General features: G+C 42.0%; 1 protein-coding gene and 1 long non-coding RNA gene across 3 annotated transcripts in view; one reads left to right on the top strand and one right to left on the bottom strand.

The window, feature by feature from the left end:
* xylb (xylulokinase homolog (H. influenzae)) overlaps positions 1–9,608 on the top strand; it is a 24,712-nt gene extending 15,104 nt beyond the window's left edge. For both annotated transcript variants that reach the window (XM_067577467.1, XM_067577468.1), the window contains exons 18-19: positions 2,862–2,956; positions 9,386–9,608. In XM_067577467.1, the coding sequence (XP_067433568.1) occupies positions 2,862–2,956; positions 9,386–9,454 (164 nt within the window). In that variant the 3' untranslated portion in view covers positions 9,455–9,608. The remainder of the gene's footprint in view (positions 1–2,861; positions 2,957–9,385) is intronic.
* Positions 9,609–11,006: 1,398 nt separating this feature from the next.
* LOC137172884 (uncharacterized) lies at positions 11,007–12,010 on the bottom strand. The gene is made up of 2 exons (XR_010925066.1): positions 11,158–12,010; positions 11,007–11,126 (listed from the first exon to the last, which is right to left on the bottom strand). It is a non-coding gene; the product is annotated as an uncharacterized lncRNA (long non-coding RNA).
* Positions 12,011–23,135: the final 11,125 nt, after the last annotated feature.

Genomic DNA, 23,135 nt, shown 5'->3' with positions numbered 1-23,135 from the left:
AATTGCGTGGGCTTGGAAAAGACATAATGCAATCCTCCTGATGTTAAGAACCAACGCCGATTCACTCGGCGGCTGGGGGGGGAGACGAGGGAGGAAGATGAGGAGGGAGACGAGGAGGAGGGGGGGGGGTAAGCGGTCCTTCATGCAATTACTCTGCAACAGAGCTGGATGCAGAGAAATCCTCCTCATGCGTTCATCAGCATTAGTGCTGCAATCCTCTCCTCAGTGTTACAGAAACAGACACGGCTCCCTTTAGGTAACAAAACGGATTCATTTCATCCCCCTGATCCACCTCTGAGCGCGCTCACATCAAACAGCTGTAGGTCCTAATTTCAAGACAATCACATGCAACAGCATCAGATCAAGAGAAGAGTATTAAACACCACGAACCACCGAGTCAAAGATCCGACGACGACAGCAGAATAAGAAGCAACAGAGATAATTTATCAACGTTAAAGACGACGTGTTCGGCTTCTAGTTTTCTGTTGTTTGTGTTCTGATGTCGGATGTTAAACGAGGTCAAAGTTCAGAAACTTGAGGTGAATGTGTGTAGAAATGCTGCCTGCAAGTCAAAACTCAGGGCTTCAACCTGCACCGAACACTTCTACTAAGGTGGTTGCTAAGGTGGTTGCTAAGGTGTTTCCATGTGTTGTTCAGCTCCAACATGTACGTATTTGAGAAGTTGACATTTGGAGTAAAGAAGGAGAAAAAGAAGTGAAATCCTGCTACTATAGTTTGTTTACGTAGCCTCCGGAGCTGGAGGAAGCTTCCTGAAAGCTGACCAATCAGAACAGAGCGGGCTCATCAGGAGGCGGGGCCTTAAAGAGACAGGAGCTAAAACGGCCTGTTTCAGACAGAGGCTGAACTGAGGGGCTGCATAAAGGACCAGTAGAAGATAAATAAGGAGTTTTTAACTGGAAATCATGCCAGCAGCTCTGTGAGAGCTTTGAGCTAAATGCTAACATCAGCATGCTAACAAGCTCACAATGACAATGCTAACATGTTTAGCAGGTGTAATGTTTACCATCTTAGTTTGACGCAGTGTTTCTGGCTCACAAACATTTCCTGCTTCCTAGTTAGCAGTAGATCTCTGACATGCAACTACAGGACCAGTAACCTATCAATGCCGGCTTTGTGGGTCATGTGACCTTCAACTTGTATGTCCGTCGACTGCAGCGTCTTTCAGAGACGAGGTTGAACAAAACTAACAGAATATATTCAGCTGGTTTTACTGACTTGGTTTGACTCCAGACAGAGTGGATGGATGGAGATGTGCTGGGTGGGTGTCCGATCTCACTCTGTGATACAAACCACTGGTGTGTTTTTTAAAACGTTGAGCCAAAGAGTCAAATATTCAGAGTAAAACATGCAATGTGACCCTTTAAAGCAGAAAAAAGAAGGACATGCTTTAGCTGGATACTTGTTCCTGCATGGACACTAATTTCCTCCCTTTGATAAACACATGATGGAATAAATGTTACATGAATCAGGCCTGAAAATCTCCCGTCCTTTGATACCGAAGGAGTTCAAAGAGTCACAGCGGGAGGCCACAGAGAGGAGGAGGAGGAGGAGGAGGAGGAGGAGGAGGAGGGGGAGGAGGAAGGGGAGGATGGAGAGACTGCAGAGGACACATCATCCTTCTTAATTTCCTTGAGGAATAGATTGTGTGAAGGACACAAGAAGAGGAAGAGGACACAGATTGGAAGTGAATTTGTTGCATTTTCAGTTATCATGCTAACATTAGCATTAGCATTCAGCTCAAAACTTGGTTGAGTGATTAATTAAACGTCAAAATACGTCATTAGTCGGCTTTTGACGTCTTACAAAAAGCAGTGTGTAGTCGGGGTCACATTTCACATGTCTATGAGTTGTTAACAGCTCCACCAAATAGTGATTTTTCCCTCTAAACTTCTCACATGCTTTCATTTCAATAAATGTTCAAATGATCCAATATTTCAGCAAAAATCAAAGATTAGAGAAAAAGTCCAAAAACTGAAAACAGATTTGTGTATCAGAACTTTGTTTTTTCTTCTTTCCTCTCCCATTAATCATCTCACCACCCCTCAGATTTATCTGCTGACCCTTTGGAGGGGCCCGACCCCTAGGTTGGGAACCACTGGACTAAACTAGCTAACTGTATATAAAGTAGTGTGAACTAGCTCACATGTAAGCAGTGTGTCTCATGCTCATTTGTGATTGGTTAACGACCCATGGATCCACTAACGAGCTTTGGGACTAATTAGCGACGGTGGAGCTGAGAGACTGTAGTTAATATTAATAATTGATTTTCGGCTACATTGTTTCCAAGATATGAAGCCACTGATTGGTTAATGTGTCTAACCTGCTGATTGGTTAACAAAACTTTAACTACCCTCTGATTGGTTAATGAGTTGAGTTTATACACGAGGAACTAATCATCTTCTAAGTAAATGAGCTGAATCGAACCTTTTGATTTGTTATTGACTCAGTAATTAAACAGCTGTTTGGTTAACAAGGAAACAACTAAACCTCAATCTATGATTGGTTAATGACAAAGAATCAATGATTAGCTGACGGTGGACAAACGGACTGACTGGTTAAAGACTTCTGAACTAATTCCCTGATTGGTTAATGATGTAGAAACTAAGCCTCTGATTGGTTAATGACCCTCTAACAGTCTGATTGGTTCATGAGCCAAGAACTGATCTTCTGACTGGTTAACGACCCTGTAAGTAACGACGGAACGACTGAACTTAAACATCTGATTGGTGAATCAATGACACTGACCTTAACTAACCTTATTGATTAGTAAAAATGTTTGCTGATTGGTTAACGATTCAGAAACCTGCTCTCTGATTGGAGGATGTGATGTGTGTTTTCAGGCCTCGTAGCAGAATCTGGAGTTTCCTTCTCTGATGTGGTGAAGAAAGCACCGGAACCACAACTGGCCGCCACGCCGCATCCTACTGCACAGGAGGTACACACACACACACACACACACACACACACACACACACACACACACACTCTCTCTGCTGCTATTCCCCAGCAGTGTAATTAGCATTTATTAAATTAGTCACTGTGTGTGTGTGTGTGTGTGTGGTTTTTACTGGTTTATGGAGCCTCATATTTCCCCCCGGTGTCTTCTCTCCCACACACACACACACACACACACACACACACACACACACACACACATATGCGTGTTTTGGCATTCTGCTGGTCTCATCAGTGGTGAGGTTGTGAGGTTGTGTGTGTGTGTGTGTGTGTGTGTGTGTGTGTGTGTGTGTGTGTGGTGTGTGGGTGTGTGTGTGTGTGGGTGGAGATGATCTTCAGGCCTTTTAGCCTCAGTAAACGTGTTAATGAGAGACTTGTGGGTATTAATTCTGCTGTTTTTTAACATTAAAATAACTTCAGTTGCTTGAAAATAAGAATAAGACGTCAACAATCATCAACTTTATAAATGTTTGTTTCTGTTGAAACATTTATACTATAAACCTGAAAACACAGTCGACTGCAACCATTTAGTAGTTGTTCTAGAGCTTTCAACCTTATCACATGGTCTTCATCACATAGAGAGAACAGTCGCTTCTCGTCCACGTTGGCGTAAAAGTAGATTGAAAGTACAAAATGGAAACACAAACATCTACGATTTCCTGACCAACAGGTCATGAGATTCAACTGAAAGCTCCGGAACAGCTGCTAAATGGTCAGCTACTGTCTCCGAGATCAAGAATGAACTTCCTCCGAGTCTCAACACTTCATCTCACAGTCTTGACATTTAAAACACAAAACAAGAATATTATAAATATTTAATATAAACTCATGTTTGTCTTTGAGTCAAGATCTCTGCTGATGTTTGTGTTTGTTGTATCGATGACAAAATATAGTTTTTATAATTATTAAACGTCAGCGAAGAGCTGAAACAACATTCACGGCTAGCGTCAGTTAGCAGCTAGATGCTAATTAGCTGCTCAGCTGCAGACGTCACTACGGACCCGTCAGCTGCTGGTTTGATCGTCGCTCTTCATCATCCCTGTTAGCGACGCGCTGTCTGTCCATCACTTGTACTTACAGTTTGTTTACTTTGTCTTAAATGAGACATTAAATTTTGTAATTAATCTTTAGTTCACATGCCTGCTGAACCGAAACTACGATCCGTTGCACCCCTAGCGTGGAGCGATGATGAGGAGGCTGTAACCTTCCTCACATCAATAGATCAGACTAACAGAAACGTCATATTTCCATCATGTTTTCCATCGTTTGAGCTTTGACTGTTGCTCTGACGTCGTCTCGTTGTCTCGTCTTCTTCTGCGGCGGTTTAACGGCAGCGACTGTTAGCTAGTTGTTAACTTTGTGTTTGTGCTGCTGGAGGTCAGAGTGCAGGTTGCAGTCGGCAGACTTGTGTCCTGGTGGGAATTGAACCATTGTTGAGGATCCTGATAGAAGACGTGAGCAGGTCTGTCAGCAGCTCCTGACCAGCGACCAGCTGACTGACAGCAGAAACTGGTTTTCACGTCTCTCCACAGGAAGAAATGAACAGAGTTTATATTTATTGATTCATTGATTTTATTTCCCGCCCGCCGTAGTGAACCTGCAGCTCAGACTGGGAGGGTTAATAAGGTTAAACATGTGATAGATGTAATGAAGGGAAACGTTTCTGTTGATATGTGGCCGTTAGTGAGAAGAAAACAGGTCAGACTGATGCAGATCAATAAAGAGAAGACATGACGACATGAAGGTTTCATAAGACAGGACACACACACACACACGCACACACACACACACGCACACACACACACACACACGCTGTCCTACTTTCATGACTCGCTGCCTCTTCATTAAACGTCCGGTTCCTTTATGAACCACCGAGACGACGCTGCTGCAGGAAGTGAAGAAGAAGAGATGATTGAGTCAGAGAGACCTTCACAGTGTCGTCCACACAAAGGCTGTCGTAGAAATAATGATTATTGATCTGACTATTGATCTGTGCCGTAGACGCTTCTGATCTGCACAGATTCTACAGTTTTCTTCTGAATGATTAAACACTAACAGAATAGTTTCAAAGATAGAAACGAAACAATCAGAAAACACTGTAAGTGATCAGTATCAGCTACACTGTAACAGGGCTGATGTGAGTCCTGGAGTCAATCACAGCTGTCAATCAACACACAGCAGACGTCAAAGCTGCTATAAGTCTTCACATCTTATTAAAGGAGCAATCATTCACTAAATGACCAGCAGCACATTCATTAGAGGGCCTGGATGTAGAGACTGAGACCAGACTGACTGGTTGACTCGGTGTTTGTAGAGAGACGTTGAGCAGCGATCAGCCGTCTGGTTTGTTTCCTGTTTCTCATCGTATCCTGTAAAGACGATGACGATCAAAGACAAATAGTTAATGTGAGCGAATATAAATATCGATATGTATCTTCATCACAGCCGATAGATTGATGCTGATGTTTATTTTATAACAAGTTGGTAAATGTGTTTCATGATGTAACTGATGCACATTTAGTTTCTCTCCTTGTTTCTTATTCATGAATTAATGAGCAAAGTAGCATCAAACTATGTAAAACAGTTAATTAAAGGACGAGTTCTTCAATATTTAAACCTTCTTTTGTCTCAAAGCAGCTGATCACAAGAAATAAATGTTTAACACAAAAAAACAAAACGAAACTCGTCTTCCTCCAACCAGCTGATGTTGATGATGAAGCTGTTTTCTAAATTCAGGTCATGTTTGTTTCTTCTTCTTCTTCTTCTTCTTCTTCTTCTTCTTCTTCTTCTCACTTCAAACAAAAAGTCTAATTTCGTCTCTTTGCTGAGTCAGCGGCGCCTCGTTTCATTTGTTTCTTTCACTTTTTACACGTTGATATCTGTGCGTCTCCTTTTTTTTTTGGATGAGGAAGATGATCAGATTTAAAACGCAGCATTTCACGTCAGAGAGAAGAGCAAAGAAGAAGAAAACAATCCCACTAAAAAAAACTGATAATGAAGAGAAAACAAGAGGAGGGAATTTAGTGAAAATGATTTTCTGTGACAGACGGGAACAAAGTTTCCCTCCGCAAACCTGCGAGGTGATGAAGACGAGGAGAGGAGATGAAGGGAAGGATGATGATGAAGGAGGCGAGGGTCGGAGGGGTGACGGCGTCTTACTTTTCTCTTTTATATTTCGTCCTGTCAATCACTTCTCAGCCTCCCAGGAGAGAAGAAGAAGAAGAAGAAGAGGAGAGAGTTCAGTTTAATTACTTTAAAACGTCTGACAGCTCGACGCGTCTGCTGCTCGTCACCTTCTGAACTCCACCGTCTACAGTTCACAGCCCAGAAAACACCCGCAAACAGACGCAAATATGCAAATACAGGAAACAAAATTCAAACATCTCAAACACGCTGAGACTCTTTCAGACAAGATGAACGTCACAGTGGAGAAATGACAACGTCTGGTCTGTAAAAGACGTCCAGCAGGAGGTTTAACTCAGTGTGAGGATTTCATTATTATCTCTGACGTCCGTCACTCATAAACCTCCATAAATCCACTGAGAAGCAGAATTAAGAGGCTGCAGAACCTGAGAATCATCACATGTATGACAGTGATCAGTGATGGTTGTCAGGCTGTGTTCACTTTGTCATAAAGGAGAAGTTGAGACTAGAGATGCACGATATCCGATATTTCCAACTCATTGTTGCTGATCGCCGATGTCGATATATGCACATATTTTTTTCCAGCTGGCTGAAGAGACTATTATACATGCAAGCATAGATTGTACTAAGTACAAGCAGGTCCAGACCGAACTCTTTAATTTACAGAGACCCAACAATTCCTCCATGAGCAGCACTTTGCGACAGCGGGAAGGAAAAACTCCCCTTTAACGGGTAGAAACCTCAAGCAGAACCCGGCTGTTGGTGGGCGCCATCTGCTTTGACCGGTTGGGTTGAGAGAGAGAAAGAGAGAGGGAAAGGGGGAGGGGGGGGGACAGGAGAGCAACAATCATAACAATAACAATAAGTACAGGTAGCAACAGCAGCAGTCAGGGAAGGACGCCAACAGGACCGCAAAGGCTCGGCCCAGAACCCAGCGTTCCCTGTGAGATGAGAAAGCACAAAAAAACTCTGAGGAAGAAGCAAAGTTAGTGACATGCATTGATGTTACATGAATGCATACAGATGGAGAGGAGGAGGAGGAGAGAGGAGCTCAGTGCATCATGGGAAGTCCCCCAGCAGTCTAGGCCTATAGCAGCATAACTAAGGGCTGATCCAAGGCGAGCCTGGTCGGCCCTAACTATAAGCTTTATCAAAAAGGAAAGTTTTAAGCCTCCTCTTAAACATAGAGAGGGTGTCTGCACCCTGGACTGAATCTGGAAGATTCAGGAGAGGAGCCTGATAGCTGACGGCTCTGCCTCCCATTCTACTTTTAAAGACTGTAGGAACCACCAGTAAGCTGCATACTGGGAGCGCAGTGCTCTAGTGGGATAATACGGTACTATGAGCTCTTTAAGATATGATGGTGTCTGACCATTAAGAATAATAAAACGCATCGGACTCAGTGAGAAAGGTTTCTGAGACAGAACCAGTGGTCTGCTGTGGAGGATGTTTCCACAGACTCACTGAGTTCACTGTGACCTTTAACCTCATTAACATTGTTTTAGTGAATATTTTTGTTTAAGTTTTGGGAAGTTAACAGTCGTGTGAATCAGCTGTTAGCAGTTTGTCTGTTCAGACAACCATCACTGATCACTGTCATACTGATGATTCTCAGGTTCTGCAGCCTCTTTATTCTGTTTCTAAGTGGATTCATGGAGGTTTACTGGTGATGGACGTCAGAGATAATAATGATGTCTTCAGGAAGTTAAAGTCACACTGAATCTATAAATATGTGTTTCATGTCTGACTGTTATTACTCCAAAAAAGCAGGATGAGTTCTGACATAAATTGCGGCTCATGTCTCTCGTCTCTATAATAACAGTAATACCAGCAGGAAACTGTAGTTTCATGTGAAAACACTTCAGAACACAGAGATTATTATAGTGTTACAGTCAGAATCTGGGACATAACTTCAATAAAAGAGCGTCGAGTGTGTTTTAGTAATGAACTCTAAATATGGAGCCAACAGACGCTCGTTCTTCTTCTACACACACCAAACAAGCATCTACCGTCATAAAAGAAGCTACTGATGTTTTTTTAGTTATATTTTTACTGGACGAGCAAACACACACACACACACACACACACACACACACACACACACGCACACACACACATGCACACACACACACACACATGCACACCTTTCAGCTTTTATCAGTTCTCTTCTTCTATCATGTTAATTACAGTGAATCTCACACACACACAAAGTGTTTCTATATTTACCAAAGTACACACACACACACATGCACACACACACGCACACACACACACACACATGCACACACGCACACACACACACACACTCTCCAGGGTTCCATGTTATTCTAATGTACTTGTATGTTTACTGAAGTGATGTTCTCTCATGTTCATCTTCAATAATTAAACAGCACAGCTCGTAAATAAATAATAGACTCTGCTGAAACACCTAGTCCATGAAAACACACACACACACACACACTTACACACACACACACACACACACACACACACACACACACATACTGTGAAGGTGGGAAGCAGCACTGATTAGACGTTGGCGAATGAATATTTCTCTCTATATTTACTGTACAGCAGGTTAAATATGAAACATAACATGACAGGAAGTGTTTTCATCCAGCAACATATTAGAATATCAATATTTCAGAAAAAATTATTAAATCATTGCAACAAATGAGAAATTTGGACAGAAACTGTGACACTAAATAAATCCAGATGAATGTTGTTTTCTCCACGGAGACATGCAGAATATATTTTTTTTCTAGTATTTTAAAATTTTGACTTTTCATGAATTTTTTAAAATTTACTCGACGTGACCGGGCCTCCGTACAGTTCAGTTCAGACTTTGTCAGCTGTTTGATTCCAGATAAAGTCTGTAAAACAAATCAGCCTCGAAATTAATGTAAAAAAAAAAGTTGAACACTTTCAATAAAGATATTTTTATTTATTAAAAGCAAATAAATAAATAAATAAATAAAAAATAAAAATGTTTTGTCTAACTTTTCATGTATTTTTTTTATTTTTCCATATTGATGAGCTTCAAACTTTATCAGCTGTTTGATTCCATTTAAAAACCAAACCAATCAGAGGTCAAAACACTTTTTGATTTTCTGATAAAACAGCTGTAATATATTAATATTTTCTCAGCAGCTGATTGGACGCTGCTCTTTCAGTTCAGTTTATTTTTACGATCCGATCGAATCACAAACCGGAATATAAACCAAACACAAAGCTGATGTTTTCTTTCTTTCGCTGTGTGTTCCAGGTGTATAATAAGATGCTGAAGCGCTACGCTCGATTGGAGGAGAGAGTCCTGCAAGAGTCCCGCCCCTGAGCCACCGCCACCAATCAGCTCTGTCGAAGAAGTGTGAGCCCTCCTCTGATTGGACGGCTTTACACATTTACAGAAACTAAAATTGACTTAAAACTGAACAAGAGTTTGGATGAAATGAAGTTTTGCTCCAAAACAAAATAAATCAGAAACAAATTCTTGATTGTCATTATTAATTAATTAGTGCTGTCAGACACCAGATTAATGTAAAATAACACAAAGATGTCAAATATTGATTAGTTTCATTAATTGTATTTAACATCTTAGATCAACATTTTTTAGATTTGGACAGAAACTGTGACACAGAATATATTTAGACCATTTAATCATCCATGACTCCGTAGATTTAAAGGGTTCATATTCTGCTTTTACTGGTTTCCTGTCATTTATTTCCTGTTCTGATGTCGGATGTTAAACATCATCAAAGTTCAGAAACTTGAAGTGGACGTATGTAGAAATGCTGCCTGCAAGTCCAAACTCAGGGTCTTAATACCTAACTGACGAGCTGACATTGGCTCCTGAAGCTGACCAATCAGAACAGAGTGGGCTCATCAGGAGGCGGGGCCTAAAGAGACAGGAGCTAAAACGGCCTGTTTCAGACAGAGGCTGAACTGAGGGGCTGCATAAAGGACCAGTAGAAGATCAATAAGGAGTTTTTATTCCAGTAGAGCCCCAGAATATAAATATAGAGGCTGGAAATGTGCAGAATATGTGTCCTTTAAGTTAGAGACGTTAAAAAACGACTGTGAAGTGTTTGTTTGGCTGCTCAGCTCTAAAAAGTTTGAGTTTAAACAACAAATCTTATTGTGTCAGTTTGCTGATTAATTTAAAAGGATCGACACAAGTTCAGTTAGTTTTAGTTCACTCAGAGTTGCTTTTGTACTTTTTTAATGTGACAGTCGAGTCTTTGGGATCAGCGCCGAGGACGATTCAGACATTTTATAACAGATTGTCCATCTGAGTCCTTCTGATCCTGTTTGTTTAGTCTATAGAGCCGATCGGTGTTCAATACCTTTAATCTACTGACTGAAATAATCCAGTAATATGGAAACTTCTCCAGTCAAACCACACCTGCGTTCAGTCCTTTTCTACCCAGATCTATCAGATCTTTTGCTCGCAGCCAATCAGTGCAAGCGTTCTTCGATTTATCGGACCTGTGATTGGCCGACTACAGAAGCAGCTACGACCCAAACAGTCTGTGGTGATTACACGTCATCGCACGTCATCGCACGGTTATTAATCAATAAATATTTCAATAATTTGAAGACTTTCAAAATGTATTAATGTAAAAATGATCATGAAGTACTCTACTGGTATCAGTATCACTTTAAGGGTACTGGTATTGGTCTGGTATTGGTCTGGTATTGGTACTGGTACTGATACTGGTATTGGTCTGGTATTGGTCTGGTATTGGTACTGGTACTGGTCTGGTACTGATACTGGTATTGGTCTGGTATTGGTCTGGTATTGGTACTGGTACTGGTCTGGTATTGGTACTGGTACTGGTCTGGTATTGGTCTGGTATTGGTCTGGTACTGGTCTGGTACTGGTCTGGTATTGGTCTGGTATTGGTCTGGTATTGGTACTGGTATTGGTCTGGTACTGGTCTGGTATTGGTCTGGTACTGGTCTGGTATTGGTACTGGTATTGGTCTGGTATTGGTCTGGTATTGGTACTGGTACTGGTACCGGTACCGGTACTGGTACTGGTACTGGTATGGTAAGTTTTTAAAGGATACCCAGTCCTTTTCATCCATTAAGTTTGTTCTTGGAACAGATTGTCTCACTGTTGTTGTATCTGAATGATATTTTCTTCATGTATAATTTCCAATAAACTAAATGATATCATGATCACAGCGTTTTATTCTCTTTCATGTAAGAACAGGAGAGATCGTCGAGTCGCAGCTTTTCCAGCCGGAAGAAATGTGATTAAAATTCAATTAGTCCAAACTGTTCCTCCTGTCAGACGTTATGAACATGCAGGTAAACAGCAGCTGATCTCTAACAGACAGGAAATCTACTTCACTGTAAGTCTGATAAAATCTGAAACTCATCTCAGCGTCGTCTGCGTAACGACGAGTCACGTCGTGGTTGTAATTTTATTTTCCAGGCGTCGGCTGACAGATAAGCAGCAGCTGATTGGTTTTGTTTATTGGTGTTACTGGTTCCTGCTGTGGTGCAGAGCTGCTCCTTCACAGCCACAATAACTCTTATTTAGTTTATTTAACAGCAACGATGCAGATCAATTATTTTTAGTTCAGGTTAAATCTGAATTTAACGCGCCGCAGCATATTGAATGTGGTGAGAAATGACTTTTTCACCTCGTTAGCTCACTCTCCAAACACCTTCTTAATTATTTATTTTTATTTTTGCTTTTATTGGACAGCAGGCAGCGAAGAGGCAAACAGGAAACGACAGGAGAGACGATGATGTGCAACAACGGCTGGAATCAAACCGTTAACTATTCAGCTCCCATCGAACACCTTTTAAATATTCATAATCATCTGTATTTATTACTTTCCTCTGTGTTTATTCAGACGTGTTGAATAACGAGTGAAGAGTAGAGACGCTCTGAGTTTGACTGTTTCTATTTCAAGTGTTTGTTCATGACGGAGATGAAGAGTCTTTACATCATGACTCTCCTCTTCATCAGTATTACACAATCACGCCAATAACCCTTACGAAAAAAGCACATGTGAAATTCAGTCTTTCACATGTGAACTGAAACATTTCACATGTGAACCATAGTTTCACATTTGGAAAATCACATGTGAATCATCATAAATTCACATGTGAAAAAAAAAAGTTTCCAGTTTTATATGTGAATGGAAACTTTACATGTGAAAGGGACAAAGTCACGAGTGAAGTGACACATTCAGGTGATAAAAGACTTTTATATGTGAAAATCAACATTTCCCATGTGAACTCACACATCTCACAGATTGATTTCACATGTAAACTTTTCCTCCCATATAAACTGAGACATTTCACATGTGACATGATTTAGCATGTTATAAAAGACATGTTTCAAGTTTTACATGTGACATGTAAAGTGAAACATTTCACATGTGAACCTAAGTTTCACATTTGGAAATCACATGTGTATCTTAAAATTCACATTTGAAAAAAGACAACATGTTTTTAGCTTCACATGTGTAATGCAGACTTTACATGTGAAAGGGATAAAGCCCCCTCTGAAGCTTTTCCTCCCATATAAACATATAAAATGATTTAGCATGTTATAAAAGACGTTTCCAGTTTTACATGTGACTTGTTATGCACACATGTAAAATAACAATAAATACAAGGCAACATGTTATATAACCAACGTTGAGGAGTCTTTTAATGTGTAAAGTGGTGAACATGTTGTGATTCAGCTGCTAACAGCTGCTTCTTTCTGTAAAACTACTCAGAGAACAGAAGAAAAAACCAAAAGACGTTTTTTAATTGTGTGATTTAATTGTTCTTTTATTAGTTTTTTCTTCATGATAAATACTGTGAATTATTGTGAAATGATAAGTAGCTGCAGCCTCGAGGCTAATTCCTCTAATTAATTAGGCACAACTGCAAAAAAAAAAAAAAAAAAAAAAAAGTTGTGATTTGAAGAATTAATTTGAATAATGTGCTTCATCAGGGATGAAAAAAATCCTTCCCTGTAATTCATCATTTAATATTTATAAAACATCGAAGGCCCAGGTGAGACGCGTGTTCTCATTTTGTCAATCAAGAGTTTAAAGCTTCGTCGTACCTGCCGTCATTTAATCACAGCGACTGAACGAGGAGCTGTCAGTCATTCTTCACCTGCTTCACACACAGGAAACCTCATGTTCACTCAACTCTTCCTCATGTTAACGCTTCACATGGATGATGATGATGTTTCAGAAGCAGCTCATGAAGGTTTATATGTTTATGTTTGACAGACGGGAGCAGGAACATGTTTAGATATGAGGAACCTCAGTAATAAACAGGAAGCAGAATCATCACCTTTCAATATGTAGAAGCTTCATAACAGTAGAATTTATTTCAGAGCTGATGTTTTAGATTCTATTAGACTGTATAAATGTTCCTGATAACATCTGTGTCTCTTCATATGAGACTAAACTGTTATTATGTGTCTCTGCAATGTTTCCATCCAATGTTTTTATTTGCACATTAGAAACCTCGAGTAGAAACAGACAAACAAAAATTTGGTAAAAAGTTGAAATATTGCTGCAGGTGTCTGATGAGTAACAGCAGCTGAGTGAATAAACGATGACGTTCATGAATCATGTGACTGAAACCGTTCTGGTTCTTTATGTGAGATTAGATTCAGTTTGAACATTATCCTGCTTATTACACAATTATTACTGATGTTACAGCTGGTAATAATATAATATTATCACTACTGATAAGCAGCTAAGAGAGGCGCTCACCAGCTCTATTGCCTGGATTGGACGACAGGAATCTTTCTGTACTGGTTGGAGCCCAGTAGCTCTTCATCTGTTCCCAGTCAGACATCATCTCTGACGTGTTTTTGGTGTCGTGAATGAGCTGCAGTTTGTAGTTTAACAGAACTTCTTTCTGTGGATTGATATGATGGGACGTAGTCCTCCAGAGTCTATGAACAGAGCTGCGTCCGTAGCAACGGTCTGTTGTTGTTCAGAAATAACAGATTGGTGTAACTGACCAATCAGGATCGAGTATTCAACAAAGCCGTGTAACAAAGCTTTTCCTTGTGCACCTGAAGGTTTGGACCTTTTCATGATGAAATAAAATGTGAATATCTGCGTCTTGACGTCTCGTCACGGACCCCCCCCCCCCCCAGCTGCAGACAGATGAAACATTTGTTAGTGTTACAGGTGGGAATGACGGGAGACGTTCAGCAGGCTGTTCTCTGTTTTTATTAAACAAGTTTCATCTTCTCTTTTAGACTTGAACCACAATAATCCTCACATAACTTAATAATTCATCCATTAACAACACAACGATGATGAACTGTCACCGGTTAGTGTTGTAATAACAATGTATAACTTCTACACACCAACCTGTTGTTACCAGTAATCATTAAGTTACTAAATATTGCTGTAAAATCTGTGTAATAAAACTTTCACTCTTCCTGCTGCTGTAGCCGTCTCCGCTCCACTGCATACATGAACACTCCTATATAATACAATCAATAATATCTACACTATATAAACAACCTCGGTCATTCAAAAATACTAACATATCACATTTAACCATTTTACAACAATAACAGAATGAGCAACCAATAACATTTAAATAACTATACATTAACCACGATGCTAACCCTGAGCTAAGCAGCTGTTTTCAGGCAGATGTACAGGAGCTACAGAAGAAACAAATAAATAAAAACACCGACAGTAAGGCCGCCATTTTGTCACCATTTGCTCACGGGAGCCAGCGAAGCTCTAATTGACTTCCAAACAGTTTCTAACACACAGTTTTCTACTTTAAACTTGGTCCAAACCACATCAGAAAGGCTTAATGAGTCCGTAAGGGCGAGTTGTGACAGGTTTATACAGGTTGAGCAGGCTGTTCTCTGTTTGAGGAACTGACGCCTTACGCAGCGATCAGCTAGCGCTCGCTCTGGTGACGACTCCCTATTGTGGCGGAACAGAAAAGCACATTTCACAAAATAAAGTTTGAACCTAAATAAAACATATTTACATCTGGCCTTTTTCACAGAAAACATACATAAAATAGTGATCCAAACCTGCCCACTGTGTCCAAACCACAGACTGTATAAAAATATGGACGTCGTTACCGTGACGTCACTCGTTGGTTTCTGAAGAGCGGTTTTGAAGCTCAAAGCGAGCCGCTCCGGCCGTCGCCATCTTGGCAGTGCGTGACTCTGCCTAACTCCCAGCCAATCAAAAATGGGCAAAGAGGCGGGGCCGAACGGCTGAAACAAGCCACCTAGCGGCTGGCGGACCTGTCACTCAAAGCAGCCATGTCCTTCATTATGCAGAACTTTACGACTTAATAACATTTAAACGGGTGAGTTATAAAAATATTCACCCCCGTACAGTTGTCATGAAAGAGGAAATTAGCTACAGAGACCAAAACCGTTGTTTGTACCAGGCTGTAAACATGTTTATTTCTGCTGTAAAGTTGGACAGTTTAACATGGGGGTCTATGGAGATTGACTCGCTTTTGGAGCCTCAAGTGGTCGTTCAAGGAACTGCAGCTTTTGGCTTCATTTTACAGCCCCGGAGGTTGCTGCTTGGTCCGATGAATGATGAAGGGCGCCCAAGGCAAATTTTTATTTATTTATTTATTTCCTTTGAGTCTGACCGGCGCCCACCAGACGAGGTGGCGTCCTGGGCGACCGCCTGTATGACCTCCGCCTTCAGCCGCCCTGCAGGAAACTTAACAGAAACGTCATATTTCCATCATGTTTTCCATCGTTTGAGTTTTGACCGTCGATCTTTTAATGACGTCGTCTCGTTGTGTCTCTTCTTCTTCTGCAGCGGTTTAATGGTACCGGCTGGAGGACCAGCGCCACCTGCTGTTTATCTGCTTTACATTCACATTTTCTTTTGTTGATTTTATGGAAATTTGGATAAAATTTGAGCGCAGCTTTTCCACTTCGGCCAACCCTAAAAACTCTTGCGATGTTTTGACTTTTTTTGAATTTTTTTATTTTATATCTAGTGTTTCCACTCAGAGTTTTTTATGCACAAATTAAAAATGTTTCTTTGTGTGTCTCTTTCTCTCTAGTCAACATCACCGTCCTCCTGCTTCTCTTCTCTACTTCTGTCATTATACTCACTGACATTATCAGATTATAGAGCAGAGCTTGATAAAGGTTGGCTGCTCTGTGTGTGTGTGTGTGTGTGTGTGTGTGTGTGTGTGTGTGTGTGTGATCACATGCACAACATTTTCTCGGCAGTGACTAATGCCTCAGCCATGGGAGATTGAGTTCGATTGAGAGGGGCTTTGTGTGTGTGTGTGTGTGTGTGTGTGTGTGTGTGTGTGTGTGTGTGTGAAATGCGGCAGAAGAGGATGGGTTCACATGAGGAGACGTGTACTGCAGAGACTCGGCCACATGTGTGTGTTTGTGTGTGTGTGTGTGTGTGTGTCGGGTTTATCGCATTTACAGCGGTGGGAGGGGTCTCAGAGCTGTCCTCAGATGACACGCCCTGCTGCTGTGTGTGTGTGTGTGTGTGTGTGTGTGGGCGGGGCCTCCACTTGTCCTGAAACGCTTCTGTATCCCCACAAACATCCTGCACCTCCTACTGTGCATGTGTGTGTATAATCACTCTAAATGCATATTAATATAGATCGTTGTTTGTATGGAGGCCCAAAGATGACACATATTTCATTATGAAAATTACATTTGAACTGGGTCTTTGTTTTAATAACAGCATCATGTTTTCAGTCTCCAGAGAGTAGTTCTGTGGACGGCAGACGCCACTGAGCATGTGCAGGAACACGGTTCTGTTTACAGCTTCGTTAGCTTGTTGCGCTGCAGATCAAGCTAGCAGAGCTCTGAGGCAAATTTGTGATATTAAGACTACACACATGGGAAAATGTACCTGACTCGATGTGTGTATTGTTTCTTTGTGGAGCTTTATTTCATAAATGATATGTTTCTGTAGCTAAGTTTCCATCCAGCACATTTTCTGACCAAATCACCAGAAAATTCAGTACAAATTTGCGCCGCAGCCGAAAGTAAAACGTCTTTTATTCATGTTAAAACATTTTCTCCTTATAGTGAGAATAAATTCTGGTTATAAGAAGAGATGTGTTTGAAATATGAGATTGTATTTAGAGTCAACACACTCTCACTAAGCAGACCAGACGGGTTGTTATCAGCATGTGGACAACGACACCGTCCAAACTTTGGTCAGGAGTGACGAGCTGAAGATGTTCAAGGGTCTTCATGCGAGACTCCGATCCTTCACTGAAGCTTCTGGACGATAACGGGAACGTCACTGAGGAACGTAGAGGAGCTCCTGAGGGAGGAGGTTGCTTCACCCAGATGTTTTACTAAGGTTGGCAGTTCTGGGCTGCCGTATGTTGACCTTAAATAAGTAACTGGCGGCAGCTGCAGTCTGATGTTTGGCGGTGAGGGGGCGCCGCCGCAGCAGCTGACGACAACACGAACGTTTCTTTGTGCTTCTGTTGAGGTTAAAAGTCGACTCGGAGCTTGAGGACAGAATTAATATAGAACAGCTGGACGTCCTCACGAGTATATTAACGTACAACACGAGTGTGTGTGAGTCAGACTGTGTGTTTAGACAGATCAAAAGAAGCCACGTTGACGTTCAAACACACACACGTGTGCGTGATGATGGAGGACGTGGCATCATGTGACTGTGTTCACTGTGTTCCAGATATTTTAGTTTGTGTTTGGAATAATTGGTTCCCAGAGTGTATGATGATATATGATCCGTCTGCATATTTAAATCTGTATGCTAAATGTGTCTGAAAGAGACACAGAGGGAGTGTCAGTGTTTGGGTCTGTGTGCATTTGCATATCTGTGTGTATGATTGTGCTAATGTGTGTGTGTGTGTGTGTGTGTGTGTGTGTGTGTGTGTGTGTGTGTGTGCGCGGTGCCTCAGATAGTAATCTAGACGTTAATTACTTTCATGTGCGTCTGGATTCAATCTGAATCCTTCAAACCTGGAAAACCTGCCGCCGTCTGATGCTGATTGAAGAGTTTGAGTCTAAAAATGAGATATTCATCGTTTGGGAGAAACCTGCAGCGACTGACAGAGAAAGATTTCATCAAGGAGTTTGTGAGAGAGATCTTAAATAAATGAGAGGATCCTCCAAAGTTCACAGATACTCAGAGATAAAAAATCTGTTTCTGTTGCCAGAAGTTCCGACTCTTTCTTAGAGGACGGTTCATAACTTTCCAAATATGTCTGAAACCAACAGTCAGGAGTCTGTAATCATTCCTCCTGTTCATACTGACCATCAGAAGATCCCTTCATAATGACCTTAATGAAGCTTCAGCGTCCAAATGAGTCAAATCAAGTAGATATCTTTCAACGTTACAGTCTTTTTAGTGCCAAAGTTCCTCTTTTTGTTACTATACTTCCACCTGCAGCTCAACAGGGAAACACAAAGACTGTAAATGTGTCAGATATCCACTTGATATGACTAACTCAGACTGATGAAGCTGAATAGAAGCTTCACACAGACTTTTAATATCCAGTATGAACAGGAGGAATGATTACAGACACCTGACTGCTGGTTTAACACACACTGGGAACACTGGGAACCTTTAAAGGACATCAACCTGATGTTGAATTCATTCAGAGGTTTGTACTGAGGGACGTGCTGCAGGAAAGGTTAAAGGATCATTCAAATCTAAATCTTCATCCTCCAGAGAGCAGAGATGTGTTGATCTGATCCAGTTCCTCTCTGCATGAAGCTCATTGTTCGGTTATAATTATGGTAGAGATGCATGATATTGGATATTTTGCTGATATCCGATATGTCGATATTTCCAACTCATTGTTGCTGATACTGATATATGAACATATTTTTTCCAGCTGGCTGAGGAGACTATTATACATGCAAGCATAGATTGTACTAAGTATGATCAAGAAAGACAATATATGAAGGAAGAACTGAGGAAGACTGGAGTTCAGGAGCTCAGTGTTAAAACTTTAATGAACCTGCCAAGTGAGAGCAGCAGTAGAGTTTTCATTGAGTTTATTAGACAGACAGGATTAATGTGTAGGAGCAGAAGGTGGCGGTAATGCACCTAATACGCTGGTCGACAACCGCCGTTATAAACCAAAAAGATTTTTTTTCCCCAAACAGAGTGATACATCCTGTCAGCCGAGGTGTTTCCTATCTGTGCAGCCAAACATAGCAGCTCCTCAACGGACTGTTTCACCCCGACGGTCCCGGTGTTTCCTCCGCAGGCTGCACTTCTGAATAACAAACCGGTGCTCCAGTTGGATCCACATGGAGAGCCGCGGCTAACGTTAGCTGAGAGGCTAGCGGAGCGTTAGCCGCAGCATGACCGGAGGGAAGCACAGCCAGCTAGCCTCTCAGCTAACGTTAGCTGAGAGGCTAGCGGGGCGTTAGCCGCAGCATGACCGGAGGGAAGCACAGCCAGCTAGCCTCTCAGCTAACGTTAGCCCCGGTTTGTTATTCAGGTTAAAGTGGGAAGAAGCAGCGGGTCTGACGGGCAGCTGAGTGAAGTGCAGCCTGCGGAGGAAACACCGGGACCGTCAGGGTGAAACAGTCTCCTCCACCACAGTCAGACGGCGGAGGAGATGGAGACATATCGGCCTCTCATAATCGGTAGAATTCTCCGTTACCAATATTTCATTTTAGAGCTTTTATCGGCCGATACCGATGACGTGCCGATAATATTGTGCATCCCTAAATTATGATTTTTTTTCTTTCTGCTACTAAAGTGTTTTGGTTAATGTGCCGGATGGAAACATGCTAACAGCAACATGTTAGCATGAAGCTGATCAGATGTGCTGCTGGTAGAAGCTGCTGTTCTATAAAAAGATGCAAAATAGGGTCCAGCTTGAAAAATACAAGATCAATCAGCCTGATACATCTTTATATTGTGTGTTTAAAGTTGTGATATGTCAACACAGTCAGATTATAAACTGGCCACCATGTTTTTAAGTATTTAAAAGTTAATTACATCCTGTTTTAATGTCAGTTAGACGAGTTCTCTGATTTCCTCAGAGCTCAATGATCCAGCAGTCATCTCACCTTCCTCTGAGGTATTTAAACAGCAGCTCATCACAGGAGGAGAATATGAAATAACAGTAAATATGAGCCCTGAGAGACTGTAGTCTTTTATTAACTGTGTCAATGTTGGCATCGCACTCAACCCACTGACCCCTCCACCCTTTGTATAATCATATAAAGGAGATAATTAAATATAAGAAGGCTTTTTTTTTTTTTTATCCGTGTTTGAACTCTGTGGTGAATAAGAACTGCTCAGACTAATTTGTGAGCAACAAATAAACGACCGCTGTGCCCTTTGAGTCACACGGCAACTGCAGCAGACGTCTGGAAATGTCTGGAAGAGTTGTGACCGCCGTGTGACGCAGAGCTTCCTCCGGGTCACCTCGCCGGCACGTCCTCACCGGCACGTCCTCACCGGCACGTCCTCACCGGCACGTCCTCGGCCTTTTAGTCTCCGACTCTGACTCTTATATATAATATACTTCAGTGATTAATGCAACATGTAGGGAGATGATGTTGTCGTGGCGTTGTGACTAAATGTTTCTTCGCTCGGACTTGGACTCGACTCGAGCCTGCGAATGTCAGCGTGTGTTTGGTGGAAGTCACAGCGTCACAGATCATTAGCGATGGTTATTAAAAACACGCCTCCTGTGTGTGTGTGTCGTCCTCGGTTCAGGGCGACAGTTTGTCCTTCAGCCGCTGTGTTTGTTCCTGTAGAGTCCATTAGACCTCAGCTCATGAAATTACAGCCTAAAGAGAGAGAGAGAGAGAGAGAGAGAGAGAGAGAGAGAGGGAGAGGGAGATACTGGATGCCTAGCAACAACCACTGGCTGCCTTATCCCCCCTCAACACACACACACACACACACACACACACACACACACACACACTCATCCCTGAACCGTCCACAGAGGCAGAAATGTCACAGCAGCAGCCGAGCGGCAGCCTGCAGCCTTTAGAGTCGGCTGCTAATTTAATTCAATTAGGAAAACGTTAATTTAGTCAATTAAACACTGTGTTCATTTGTCCAATTAAGTTTCATGCTAATTGGTCATCCAGGGTGCAGAGTTAGGGGGGAGGAGGCGGGGTCTAATTAGGTGGATGTCATTTGCCAAACACACACACACATGAACAAACACACACACACACACGCACACACACACACGCACACACACACACACACACACATTTACAGTTACAAAGACAGAGAAAGTCTCTCCAGAGCAGACTGAGGTTAATTGAAGCAGCTCGTTAAGGAATTAACTGATTAACGAACACTGAGGTGAGTTTGACTGACAGCTGGACATGGTACAGCTTCCCAGAATGCACTGCAGCATGTCTATCTTAGGACTGTGTGTGTGTGTGTGTGTGTGTGTGTGTTCATGCTGAACATTCAGAGCTCTTCAGTTTCTTCTCGACCCACCGAGCTGCAGCGACTCAAAGACGCCGGAAAGGAAAAGGCAGCAGATAATTACGCCTGGACTCCACTGTGTGTGTGTGTGTGTGTGTGTGTGTGTGTGTGTGTGTGTGTGTATATATATGTGTGTGTGTGTGTGTGTGTGTGTATATATGTGTGTGTGTGTGTGTGTGTGTGTGTGTGTGTGTGTTGGTGAGACATTAAAACGCTCGGGGATCGTTGTTCCTGACGGATTGATGGAGTGAGTTTCTCCTCATCGTCACATCGCAGGAGAAGCAGCTTTACTCCGCGTCATTTATGTCTCATAATAAATAATAATAACGGATCACCTGGGTGATGAACGGCGGCCATGTTGTGCCAGAACGCTCACCACTCATCATCTTGAGGTGTAGAGGGAGGGAAACACTGAGGGAACCATCCCAGTGACCCGTCACTGCACCGGAGGGAAGACTGCTCCCTACTGGACCAGCAGCAACTTTCCCAGAAGGCCTCTCAGGTCACAACGTCATCTGGTAACCATGGAAACATCTGCAGCTGATCATAAATCCATCACTTAGCTTGTGTCTAAAGTTCTTACTGACTAGTTTCAAGTTAGTTTTTTTAGTGTAAATCGGTTGCTAGGAGACATCCGTCGCTCCGTCCAATAAGAAGCAACCATTTATGTAAACAGGAAGTGAGTGTGGCATCATCAGCTGGGACATAACTTCCAAAAATATCCGTTTTAGGAGCAAAAGGATTAAATAAAGTGATCTGCTGATCACTAGTGAATGTAGCAGTTCACAGTGAGATGATGTTAAACCAGAGGAGGAATGTTATCGGTCATCGATCCAAGAAGTTTCTACAAACACCGTCGTTTCATTTCTACGTGTGTGTAAGAGAACGTCAGCTGTCTGTGATGCTGAAGATGATGATGATGATGATGAATACATTTTGTCTGTATGTCGACGCCGTATATTGAAGACATCACAAAGCGAAGCCTAAATGTTGAATCCACACAAATAAAGGTTTTATACTTTATATTGTTCAGAAGGATCATCAGTGTCGTTCTGAGATGTTGTGAATCTTCTCTCCGTGTTTTCTAACAGACCTCAGAAAGCTTCAGAAGCTTTGATGGATTTTAAACTCGTCTGGTCGTTCTGGTCGGATCGTTTCTCCTGCAGCGTCGGAGAATGAAAGGAAACAACAGGCGCCGAGCCTGTTGGAGTAATTGACATTTCATTGAAATGTCAGCATTGTGCCTCTGCCTCCGTCTTCCTGTTGGCTTCTCATTCAGCTGCAGCTTCAGGACGCCGCCGCCATCGCCATCGCTGCCACCGCCATCGCCAAGGAGACTTTAATTAATGATGATAATAGTAATGATTTAAAGAAAAACTGTGGAAAGATTCACTTTGTCTTCTCAGTCCGTCGTCCTTTATCTCTTTCTCTTTGTGCTGCCCTTTAATCTGTCACGCACGCACACACACACACGCACACACGCACACACACACACGCACACACACACACGCACACACACACACGCACACACACACGCACGCACGCACACACACACGCGTCAGATCATGGTCACTTTTGGGGACATTACATTGACTT

The sequence above is a fragment of the Thunnus thynnus genome, chromosome 21, assembly GCF_963924715.1.
Source record: "Thunnus thynnus chromosome 21, fThuThy2.1, whole genome shotgun sequence".
Taxonomy (NCBI): domain Eukaryota; kingdom Metazoa; phylum Chordata; class Actinopteri; order Scombriformes; family Scombridae; genus Thunnus; species Thunnus thynnus.
The sequence above is the reverse complement of the archived record's forward strand: the minus strand, read 5'-3'. Positions and strand labels throughout refer to the sequence as shown.